The sequence below is a fragment of the Haemorhous mexicanus genome, chromosome 13, assembly GCF_027477595.1.
Source record: "Haemorhous mexicanus isolate bHaeMex1 chromosome 13, bHaeMex1.pri, whole genome shotgun sequence".
NCBI classification, from domain to species: Eukaryota; Metazoa; Chordata; class Aves; order Passeriformes; family Fringillidae; genus Haemorhous; species Haemorhous mexicanus.
The window spans coordinates 13,958,197-13,970,642 of NC_082353.1; the positions used below are offsets into that span (position 1 = coordinate 13,958,197).

A 12,446-nucleotide genomic window follows, 5' to 3' on the forward strand; every position below is an offset into this window, starting at 1 on the left:
TAAATAAGAAATTTGCACAGAATATTTATTTTGATAAACATTGTGTACTCCAAACAACTACGTGTTATTTCAGTTGTAAGCCACAATCTTTTGGAAACGAAGTCCCAAGAGCTCTTGTCATCATCAACCCGACAGTCAATGCACCACCACGGTCTGTGGACATAGAGAGCTTTCAAGTGCAAAGCAGATTATCAGAAAAGACACATTGCCAACCTCCTTAACAAACTGGACAATGCTCAACTCCAGTAAAAATGCTTCATATGTCTGCAATTTAGTTGTCTTAGTGCCATTGTAATAAATTAATAGAAAATATATCTTTTTATTTTCATTGGAAAGTCTATAAGAAAATGTACAAACATCTAACTCCGAAAAAGGACCAGCTGTTTCGGCGACAGGTAAAACAAGCAACTGAACAGAGGCAATAAAACCCAAACATCCAAACAAACAAAGAGACAAACAAACAAAATGCAACCAAAAAAAACCCCACTCCACCAATGGCAACATGGAAACATCTGCAGTAATAAAACCTTACAGAGAGGGTCACTACAGCTCGTGCAGGGGATGAACAGAGGATGAGAGCTGGGAATTCACTGGTCAGAGTGTGCACTGCAGCTTCTAGAACAGTCAGAGATTGAACAGGAGTTACTTGGCACAGAGCTCTTGCTGACTGGGGATGGCACCAGGCTCCATTCTGCCTCCAGAGGACACATGGATGGCTCCAGGCCGTGCAGGTCAGCAGGAGCCCTGGGCATTTCCCTGCACACAGCCACCATGCTCTGCTGGCTGTGTGATTCCCTGCAGTTATTCAGGGAGACCCTTCCCAGCTCCAAAACAGGCCCCACGTGCCAGGCTCAGCATCACAGGACAAGCTGCTTAAGTTGTCTCTCTTAATAAGGTGAGATTTTTTAGGAAAGGAAAAGAAAAAAGATTTTCCTAGAGCCAAGCCATGCTTTCACCCTGAGAATTCCCAAAACAGCAAAATCAGAAGCTACACTTCAGCACAAAGGCAGCATGCTCCTGGAAGCTGAACAAAGCAGATTAGGGGGCAGACCCACCTGGTGGGGTGCTCCTGGGTGTTTGCACTCTTAGAGGGAGCAGGAGAGGGGAAATGGCCATGGCCAGTGGAGCCCTGCAGAGGGCAACCCCAGCACTGAGGCTTGTACAAAGCAAATCCCACTCCAGGCACATCCCAAGATGTGCTTGGCTTTCCTGCCCACCACCTGCTAAGTGCTCATGAAGGAAATACTCCTGCTTTGGTCCATCTCCTGGAAGCAAGTGTGTTCCACCAAAACTAATGCAATCAATAGCTCTGGCCCAGGGCAGGGAAAAGGTTTAGACAACCCAAACTGACAGACCCAGGGCAATTCCTGCTAGTCTCATCCCTTGACTTCATGGATCTGGCACTGTTGTGGCCATCACAGGACATCAGATAAACGTTTTGGATGATCGTGGTTGAAACACCAGTGAGACTGACTCTTTTATGGAATAATTTGCAAAATCCCCAAACTATCATAACAATTTTGGGGAATAAACAACCTACCTCATTTGCCTTTTACAAATGTTGCCCATTCACAAATGCCTAAGGAGCATTCATTACCAGACTCTTGTTGGGAAGCTGGGAGGGAATGCTTGGCTTTTTTTTTTTTTCTTTTTTTTTTTTTTTTAATACAATACACGTGACATTCAGTGAATTCAAAACAATTTTGTAGTAAGAATGAAAAGAACATTTCCAGTTTCAAAACCCAGGAGAGGCTTGAGTGGAATGTAACCTACAGTATATCTAAATTTTGTTCATGCTTGCTTTGACATTCAGAGCAACTGATCTAAACCAGTATCTGCACAGCCTTTAGAATGACAAACAAAATCCTTGCTTTTTAGTCTAATTTCAAGGTAGCATTTTTGATACTGTGGGGAAAAAGAAAAATCTAATTAATAAACAAAGTAGCCATCAGTAATTGAAATAATTTATGTGGCAGTGGGGACAGGCAGAGATAAATTGGGGAAATAAACCCAAGTCTTACTGGCAAGATTGACATTCTTTGAAAAGCTTGTCATGATGTCTTTCACACTTCCCCCCTGCCCTCAGATTTCTTAGAACAGCCACAGCCAGAAACGCCTGTGTGGTATTTTAGGGCAACTGACAGAAATACCACTGAACACTAGAAATGCTTTCAGTGTTTCACAATAAAATGTTAACATCCCACCTTCAAGAGATGCCCCTGTAAAGTCCTGATCCACTCTGATCTGCCATCATTAGCCAGGTCTTTGTTTGAAGCAAGGGGAAAGGAGGTATAAGACATCCAACTAGTGCATTGGGATTCCCACTTTAATTCTTCAGCCACCTGGAAAAACCTCATCCAGGTCTCATGTACTCTTACAGGAGGACCAAGACATAATATCTTAAGGCTGAAGACAGGATCAGAAAGCAACACACACCAGAGCAATCTGATCCTGTTCCCTCTGATGTCCTGGGAAACGTGAAGGCAGCTCACCCTATTTGATGCTGAATAAGGTGAGTCCCAGTATTCCTAGTCAAAAATTGGAAGGCTTGAACTGGGATGGCATTAGCTGGCAACCATAAACTGATCCTGCATGTTGTAATACAGAGGGAAAGGCTGACAAAATACATGTGCTAATTTACATTGCTCTCCTCTAGCCTGCAGCTGTTTGTTGAAGGAAAATTTCGTATTTGCACAGCCACTATTAAAACTCTTTGATCCATAGGAAAAACGCAGTTTTCTGAGGAAGCAGGAATAGGTGGTTCCATCAGTCTCTGCTGGCATGTTTTGTCCACTCCTTCTGTCATTTCTTCCCCAACTATGTGTCGTGGGCTGCATGTACAGCACACACCCCGAAGAGCTTGATCAAACCCCAGAGAAGCTTTGGGGGAAATGCTTACTGTCCAGTTGCACTTCCCAGCATCCAGGAAATCACTCAAACCCGATCGTCAACAGTCTTTGAACCGGCATCCCATGTCTACGTGAGCAGCTAGCTGCACTACAGAAAAGTCAACTTAGAGGATGGTGGAAGCAACAACCCTTGACGGCCTTCAGACCAAGAGCTCCCCTTCAAGAGGCAGCACCAAGATCAGTCTGTGCCAGGAGCGCTGGCAGAAGCAGCGCCTGCAGAAACAGCCCAGGCCTCGCTCAGTCCCGCCAGAGCCAGCCGGGCTGGCCAGCCCCGAGCACACGTGGCTCTTCTGTCACGTGTGGCCACTCTACTACTTACAGTGAGGTTTCTTTTTGAACAGCAACAACAACAACAAAATGCTACAGGTGAGGCCTGTGCAGAGCGGTCAGTAGTCCATCCGTCCGTCCGTCCGTCCCACGGGGCGGCGCTGGCGGCCAGCAGGCACAGCAGGGTGTCCTCACAACTTCATTTTCTTCACCACAGGAATTGGCAGTGCTTGGTAGATTTTAGCTGAGTCCTCGCTGGTGACCAGCCTCACCCAGACGGGGCGGAAGCCGCCTTTGAAGCCGACAAAAGCCATTTTTTCTGCAAATCAGAGCAAATGCATTTGGAGCGTGCCAGGAGTGCAGCAGAAACCCACCTGTGTGCATGGCTGCACCTCATGGCTGGAGGGCTGCAGGTGCACAGGAGCCATGGGTGTGACACACACTCACAGATGGAATCATGCCTAAAGCTCGTAGCGCTGATGGCAGCAATGTGCACGTGGAGCTGTATTTTAATGCAATATGTGATGCTCTGAAATCAGCATGCTTTGTGCCATCAAGTCAGAATGTTTCAAGAGAAAATTAGCTAAAAACAAGTTCAGATAAGTAAAAAATCCTGTTTGGGGCATTTATGGGTGAAAAGGCTCAATATTTCTATTATTAAAAGGTCTTTTTATTTAAACTTAATCTGGAAAATCAAATCCCCTGAATTATTTACTTCTAAGAAAAACTTCCAGTGGGTTTTTTCTATTTACAGTTTTAAATGGAGCATGTTAACCAAAGCTGCAGTAGATACAACTTTTCTGAATAAATAAATTACTGATTCCAGGATATTTGAGCACATGCTGATAGAAACAAGCAAGGCAAAGTTTAGGAGCAGAAAAATGGTCCCTTTACTGGAATAATGGGAGGTTAGAAATGGGTTTTTAAAAACTGGTTACCTTTTAACCTAAAACCCTCTCCTGCTCCAAGTTTCTCCAGTACTTTAGTCCATGGTCCTCTTGAAATGAATCTTCCTTTAGATGTCACCAGCACTATGGAGCTGAAGGACACAAAGAGGTTTGTAAATGGGTGAGGAGTCAGAACACCTTCCTCACTTGTTTGTCCTGAGCACTGGTAACTCCTACCTCTCTGTGGCTTCAGCTTTAATGCTTTTCAATGCTTTCCAACAGTTTGGTCAAAGATTATTTTTCCAGTCATGCAAAACCCATTAGAAAGCAGACAAAAGTCACATTTTTTATATTTAAACATGGTTTTCTAGGATGATTTAAATGTTTCCAACCTGCAGTTCCATCCTGCTTTGCTCAGAGAAACCCATCTTCTCCCTGGGATGCCCTTAGCAAGTCTCAAGCAATTTCTTGTTCTTTCATTAGCAGATTAAACCTGAATAAATTCACTTCCCTGAGACTTTTATTCCTTTCAATGTACTTCTCTTTAAAAAGTGTGTTAATATTATTACTACTATTCCTGATCAGGAACTGGACTTGGCCAGGATTGGGATTTTTGTAAAGCAGGATGATGGCCTCTCTGAAAAGACTACTTATTTTTTATATGAAAGAAAAGTGAGAAATTACCATGCTTCCCTGAAGCAACTACGTGATGTGATTTTTGAAACCTCTAGAATTATTTAAGACAATAGAAACACATATGCCTGCACCTGCATGGCACTCTGCTCAAGCTTCCCCCAAGTCTCTAGAGTAAATGCCAGAACAATATCCTGCCGATCTGCCCACAGCTATTTGAGATGATTTGTCAACAAAGCACTCATATTTGTATTAAATGTTACTCATCAGATTTCAAATCCAAACAGATTTCATAACAATTAAATATATTCACTTCCCTCGAGCACTCCACAAGCTAATGTGGGAACAACCCCTTTGGGTAATGGGGTTTCTGATGTGGTTCCAATCCTCCCTCCAGCAGAAGAAGCCATTTTCCTCCAAGATGCAGGAACACCTTTTGGCTACTTATTTCCAAAACTCTGCATTCCTGGCTGCCCACACTTAAAATACAAAATAATCCAGCCTTTAGGTCTGAGCAGGGGAAATGTGCAAAGGGGAATGTATTTTATTACTGGAATTATCTGCAATTTGAGAAAACATACATGCAGTAAAAAAATGCAAGCTGTGTGCATCTGCATGGATCAGCGCTTTGTGAATTTAAGTCTGCAGTTTGTCTATAACTCACAACATAAATGGAGCTCTGTAGTTTATTAATCACATACAGCTTGCACATTGTCTGGGGCTCAATCAGTCCCTGAATCAAAGAGTGTGCATCCTGCTGCTGCCTGCATGTCCTGCACACATTTGGGCTCTTTTGGAATCATCATGCACAAAAATACACTGGGTGTACTGCTCTGCTGCTGGGCGTCTGGTCCATGTTGGATGATAAAATCCAAGAAAAAGATGAGTGTTATGCAGCATTCTTGTACATTGCACCTTAGTGAGAACAGATTATTTACTCACTGATCTTTGATGTTGTTGACATAATTCTCTATCTGTGCTGGGATTCCTTGCAGAATGGAGTTTTTGAATGTTACTCGATCAACAACTTTTCCATGGTGTCCATCAATCACAACCAGCTGGATACCCTCTTCAGTGAGGAAAAACCTGACACCATCAACCTGGGCAGGAGGAAAAACATTCAATTCAACATACAATTGCAAGCAACCACCTGTAAGAAGCACTGATAATCTTGAATCACAGAATTGCTGTTTGCTTCAAAGGGCAGAATTCCAGGTCGGTCTCTGAGATCTTGCTATCCTGCTAGCCTGCCTATCAAGGGAAGATGCAGCCCTTTTTTTTTTTTTTTCCCCAAAATACAAGGCAGAAATTACCTGAATTTAACTCTCCGTGGTAACTTTATAAGCAGGTTTTCCATGAAGATAAAGCAAGTGGTGTAGAATTGCACCCCATTGAGTTCACCCCATTGAGAGGATTTGCTCACCTCAATGTATGCAAAGTCATCCCTCAGGTGGAAGTACTGTTTCTTGTAAGTTTCTATTTTCACTTCAATGAGGTGGTCCTTGGTCTTCTGTTTGCAAAATGAAAAAAACAGATTTTCTACTGAGAATGTCCATTACCTGAATGCTGCATTTCCACTGAAAACATTTCAAATCCTGAAATTCAATCAACGAAGAAGCTACGGAATAAACACTGACCTGCCAAATTAAATTGCTAATGAAACTGGGCACAGTGGTAACCTCTCTGCTCATCCTGTCACCAGTTAAGCTGTTTCACTGAATGGCACAGTGGTTCTTACTTTGCAGAACTGACACATAATTCTCCAAGGCTTTGCTGTGTATTCCTGTTTCAAGGGCAATGAGTGAAAAAACCCAAATAACAGATAAATACCCCACTTCCTCCCCCAGAACCAGACTGGATACTGGAGATTGTGTTATGCATTATATAAAAGAGAATAATTCAGCTCTCCTGTTCAGTCCCCTGTGTGTCACTGCTGTCCTTACAGCCTGGAGGAGCTGGAGGCTCCAAAATCACATTCACTGGACCAACCTGTCTTCCAGCTCATCAGTTTTCACCTTGTGCTTTCAAGAACAGCACACCACATCAGAGCCCCAAACGAACAAGCATAGAGCTTGCAATGGCTTACCACACATTCCAAGAATCTGTTTCATATTATTTCACCTGCCTGAACCATTTCAGAAAATCAGGCACAGCATATGCTGACCCTGGCACAAAGTTTTTCTATATGTGTGGGCTCACTATGTGCCAGATATACATGAGCAGTGACTCTGTGATAAGAAATCAGCTGCTTTACCAGTTGTGCACTGGAGAGCTTCTTTGGCATTGGCACTTCCACTATTGATGTCTCAATGTACTTGGGGTAGGCTGTGGCTTCACAGTCGCTGACACCAGCTGTCTTTGGGATCACAGCTTTGATTCTTATTCGCTCACAGCCCTTTACAGAGCAGAAAGCAAACTTCTCCTTCTCATTTTGAGCTTTGAGTTTCAGAAACAGCAACCTGTAGGCAGGGAAAAAAAAAAACAAACAGCATCTTTCAAACATTTTGTGCAAAACCATACTGTTTTGGTGGACTCTCTCCTATGGCTTGCATTAATTTTCATTGCAGCTCTTGGCCCTGTGTTTTATAGTGCCCAACATCCCACATGCAAATAAAAGGGAACACTCATCCCAGAAATGGTTTAGGGAGCTCATGGAAAGTAAACAGAGAAATCAGATAGCACCTGAACACCTTCTGAGCTCTATTCTATAGTGATACATATATGTAGAAATGCACACTTTGTGTAATAGGTCTTTCTTTCTTTCCCATTGTTTTAATCCTTTAAAATAAGAGGCTTTGCAATTAGTCCCTGTGCATCCCTGTCATGGTGTTTATAAATAGCTGTTGTTCAAAACAATAAGGGCTGTGCATGTCTTCAGTTAAGTTTCATGGTCAGCACTTTGCTTTTGTATTTCTTTTTTTTTTTTTCCCCTTTTCTAATTTGTATTCACTAGGAAAAGCATTTCCCAAAGTAATTGGCAGTGCAGCAGAGGCTGTGAATGACTGGCAGGCCCAGGAGTCCCAGGAAAATGAAGCACTGGTGACATTCCCAGAAAACCCTCCTGGTTTGGTTGTGATCCCTGCTAGTGGCATTAGGCAAACAGCTCCCAGCCCCAGCAGCATTCCCAAAGCAATGTCCAAACCAGCAAGGCCTGCTGTCTTACCCAGTGTCCTCATCCCAGTAGTAGTACCCTTTGGTAGGGTATCTGTGCTCCAGTTTCTCCATTTGGGAGGTTCTGTAGAAGGTTCCAGTTTTGTATGTTTTCTTCAAGAGACGGTTGTGGATGTCTGAGAGAATGGAAAATGTTGTCCCTTTAGGATAGCAAAACCCTACTTGGATCCAGTCATTCCTAAAAATAGCAAAGACCCACATTGTAACAAGTTATAACATAACTATTATTTTCCTGGGCATGCTAGAAGCCAAACTAAATAATTTACAATAAGTTTTTTCCTGTCCAGTTAAAATTTCCATAGTTTAGAATGAATTAATGCAACATAAATTAGACATAACAACCATGGGTTAGTTAAGCAATGTAGGGCAGATCTGCTTCTGACTGCTACACCTGTGACTTCCACGAACCAGGAATGAATTAGCTCTGAACTTCCAAAAATGAACTGTGTTATCTTAGAGAGCTTCCTGGGGGAGGAAACAGGAACCTGAGATGGCTCATGAAAAGATGAACTCAATGGACTTCCTGTAAGAGGCATGTTCATTCTGGAAGAGCTCAAGAGGTGATGACCTCACCCATTAAAAATGTGCAGTTACATGATTGTACTGGAATGCTGGGACTCAGTTCACTCACTTGTTGAAGTTGATGAGCCATATGGCCAGCTCTTCAGGGGCTGTCTTGTCCCAGTGGATGGTGTAGCCTTTCCTCAGAGTTACAACTGGCTGATACTGCTGGTAATGAGTGCTTTTGCTCAAAGCCCCTTCCAAGTAGAGTGGGTGATTGTGGTAGTCATTTTTTATTATTTTCATTTTCAGGTTGGCTGGCTTGTAGGCTTGGATGTATATCTAGATGGGAAAAAAAAACCAACAAAAAATAAAAAAGAAAACCACCAAAAAAAAGATCACCAAGGGTTTAATAACTACAGTGAATGGTTCAGATACTCAATAGATGTGAGCTGCAGCAAGTCCTGTGTGCTGGGCAGGAACCTCTGGGCTGTGCACTTATGTTCAGTATCTTAGGCTTCCGTTTCAACAAAGCAGATTATTTTCAGAAAAAAAAAAAAAAAAGGCTCATTTCCTCATCCACTGAGTTCAAGTGCATGTGCCAGAGGCTGCAGCAGGGCTGAGATATTCCACAGCACCCTGCAACCCTCAGCAGCAGGACTGTATCTACCTCAGACATCTGACTTGTGCTGAACAAGGATCCTTCTGTCTGGATTTCAGAAGCCTGAAACCCAGCTCAGTGGTTAGAAATTGGCTGTAGGGGCACTACACACAAAAAAACCCAACTGTTGCAACACACAAGACAAAACCAGGCCCTCTCAGCAGAGGAAAGTGAGGACTCTCATGGCAGCAGCACTCAGGGCTCCTGTGGTGGGAAGAATGGTTTGGTGGTCACACACAGGATGAAAGACCATGAACACTGAAGTCTAATTTCGACTCATCAGCACATTTCCCAAAACAGTGTGGGCAACACTTCCTTCCATAAATCAGAGAAAAATAACTAGCTGACAGCCCATGGATTTATGAATATTAATCTGTGAATGCCCATGGAGCTCTCAGGAGGCTTCAGGCAGAATTTGTTGGAGCACTCAGCAGCCAAGGCCAAGGTTTCAGAAAATACACCACAGCATTTCTCATGGTCAAAGCCACCTGTGCAGACAGGTTGATAAACAAACACTGAGCACCCTGAAGAAAGTCCATTTCTACAGGTCAAGCTTTAAAGTGCCTACAAATTTTAAACAAACCAATGTGATAATGATACTGCAAGGTGAGCAATCCCTTCCCTTACCTGTGCAAAGTGCCCACTGCAGATGGAGCCTCTCCAGTCGGGCACGTCAATGCAGTCAGGGTGCTTGATTAACCAGTTATCTTCTTTGATCAGGTATGAGCCTGGGTATTCTGATACAGAACCATCTACATCATGAAAAACTGATGTTTTGTCACCATCCATATCCAGATCATTGAACCACGGGCCAGGTTCTCCGAAGAAGACTCTTGAAGTAATCTAAACAAAACAGTGGAACAAATTTACATCTCCAGAACGGAATTCATCACTTAGAGTACAAGAAAAGGATGCCCTTGGTCACTACAGGGGCTCAAATTACCCATTTTCTGACTTAAAAGGTGCATTTGACTTGTTAGGCAGAGCAGACACACATTTCCCTGCTGGCCATGGGGGAAAGGCTAAAAAACCCACAATTTCAGCCTCACAAGGGGGAAGGTTAGTCTGAATATTCTGGAGGAAGGTTCAGGACTCGGGGCGATTTCACGAGAGCCACTTCACTCATTGTTTGCTAACACAGCTTCAAAGTTCCAAGCCACATGAAGTCATACCAATGTGGGAAACAGCCCTGGGAAATGGCTGCTCAGGCAACTTCTGACTGATATTTTTATCCAGCATAAATAAAAGTCATGTCACCAGCCTGCCTTGTGCAATGTGAGAGTGACCCACCAACACTTTTAGGGGAATTTTGCCTTTCCCATCATATTTGGCACTGGTCAGCACTTTTCCTGATCTGTGAGCAAGCCTGCTAATTTTTTGAAAATTAGGCAACACAAATAATTTCAGCCCAACCACTTTATTTATTTATTTGTTTGTAATGTTTGGCAGCTGGATTTAACAGCTGCTAAAGGTGAACCTCAGCGAAACAGTTAGCACGTATTTGTGCAGGCAAATACAAAAATAACTCAAAAGAACAGGCCCCAGGACGGGTTCAGACCAGCACCCAGAGGTTCATACTGTAATTCAAAATTTGGCAAACCCCTTTTGGCTGGACTCTGCTCTCATTTATGTCTGCAGAACTGGAGTCTGGAATTACCCTGGTGTGCAGGGCTGCAGAATTGTCCTGCAACAGCTCAGTTTCACTGGCTATTCCCCAAAATCAGTATTTTCTGCTTCTAGGTCAGTCAGGCCTTTCAGAACAGACTTCCTTCTGTTGCTTTAATACTATACCACTGTCGAAAATAAAGGGGGGCTGATTCTTCAGTTTCTGAGCCATACAGAAATGGAAATTATTTTCACTTCAGTGTTGCTATGGGTTTTTTTTAACTGATCCCTGCATCAGGTTTTTTTAACTGATCCCTGCATCAGGTTTTTTTAACTGATCCCTGCATCAGGTTTTGCTGCAAACCTGGCAGACATTTGGATCTTCTTGTCATTAGACCCATCCCATTTCATTGTTGTTAAACCTCTGGCAAAGACAATGGGCAAGATTTTCTCCTTTTTGCCCACAGCCCCATCTCCAAGGCAGGGAGAGCTGTCAGGGGGGACTCACGGGGACATCCTCGAAGCGGATGGCGGTGACGTTGTTGTTGGGGCAGCTCTGCCAGGCGTTGTTGAGGCGGAAGGCCAGGGCACTCGTGTGCCGCCCGTCCAGCGCCGCGAACTTGCGGAACGTGCAGTTCTGGACGTTGATGGGCCCGTCGTAGAACTGGATCCCTCGGATGGGGAAATCCCTGGAATACATTCAGGGGAGACAGAGAGACTCGGTCAAGGCACGTTAGCGTTGGGAGGAGATGCCTTCTAGACACGCACGGTCCCACAGCGCTTGTTTGGTGGCTGCTCTCGCTTCTTGCAGGACATAGGATGACTCCTAAGTTCCTGCTCTGGAAGAGAAGGGATTTCCCTTCTTTTCAGCTCTCTTATCCTTGCAAGTTCAGCTCAAGTTCTCTCGTGTTGAACAGATCATCTTTATTTAGCCTGTACTTCTCCAGGGAAGGAAGTAACAGCAATGCCAAAGGACTGAGCTAAAGATGAATAAATTCGTGTTTGCCATCAGAAATGAGTTCTGCAGCAGTGAAACCCGAAACTCAGCAGAGCTGTGCAGACTCCTTGGTCTGAGTAATGGCAGGGCTAAAAGAAGTCCCACCACATCTTTCAAAGGGAATTGGAAAGAAGCATTGCAAATCAACTGCAATAAAAATATGTTTTTGAAAACAAGGAAAGGTTCCACAATCTATGGAGCTAAGAAAAGTTGAGGAGCAGATTAATTAATCTTTATCAGCCTTTTCTGATATCAGCTTCAAGGTAAAGAAGGCACCCTTTTCACACCAATTAAATGAACAAGATCCTTAAGGAGGATCTTAAGAGGCTAGGATAAGACATTTCAAATTTCACTAATGATAAATAAATTTGATCCCTTCCTTAAATGATCCCTTAGAGAATTCCTGCCTGCTCAAGTGCATTTGTTCTGAGTTTCTGCATACAACATCGAAGATGAGATATGTCCACATGTGTGTAAAGGATATTAGGAGAGTCATAGCAGAATGGGGTTTCATTGTTGGTATAGTTTATAATAAGTCTCCAGCATCACTGCTGACAGCAATATGGCAGAAAAGCATCAGCTGATCTGTTTGCTCACAGTGGGGCTACCATTAGGATAACTGGTTTTAGGAAGCAAAAGCATTGCATTTGCAAACCAATCTGTAGGACTAAGATCTAGGAGGAGGCCACACATGAAGTTCACTGGCCATTTCAAAAGTGCTTAACAAAGGCATCAAATTAATTTGCAGAAGCAACAGTAATAATAGCACTGAGCACACATATAAGCACATGCAAGCCTAGGAAGGGGCTTCTGTG

General features: G+C 43.4%; 1 protein-coding gene across 4 annotated transcripts in view; it reads right to left on the reverse strand.

Annotated features, from left to right (window-relative positions):
* Positions 1-12,446, reverse strand: part of CEMIP (cell migration inducing hyaluronidase 1) — a 101,840-nt gene continuing 89,394 nt past the window's right edge. For all 4 annotated transcript variants that reach the window (XM_059858502.1, XM_059858500.1, XM_059858501.1 and 1 more), the window contains exons 21-29: positions 11,143-11,323; positions 9,657-9,872; positions 8,499-8,710; positions 7,860-8,045; positions 6,951-7,155; positions 6,120-6,206; positions 5,639-5,796; positions 4,115-4,215; positions 1-3,495 (exon numbers count right to left, since the gene is read on the reverse strand). In XM_059858502.1, the coding sequence (XP_059714485.1) occupies positions 3,368-3,495; positions 4,115-4,215; positions 5,639-5,796; positions 6,120-6,206; positions 6,951-7,155; positions 7,860-8,045; positions 8,499-8,710; positions 9,657-9,872; positions 11,143-11,323 (1,474 nt within the window). In that variant the 3' untranslated portion in view covers positions 1-3,367. The remainder of the gene's footprint in view (positions 3,496-4,114; positions 4,216-5,638; positions 5,797-6,119; positions 6,207-6,950; positions 7,156-7,859; positions 8,046-8,498; positions 8,711-9,656; positions 9,873-11,142; positions 11,324-12,446) is intronic.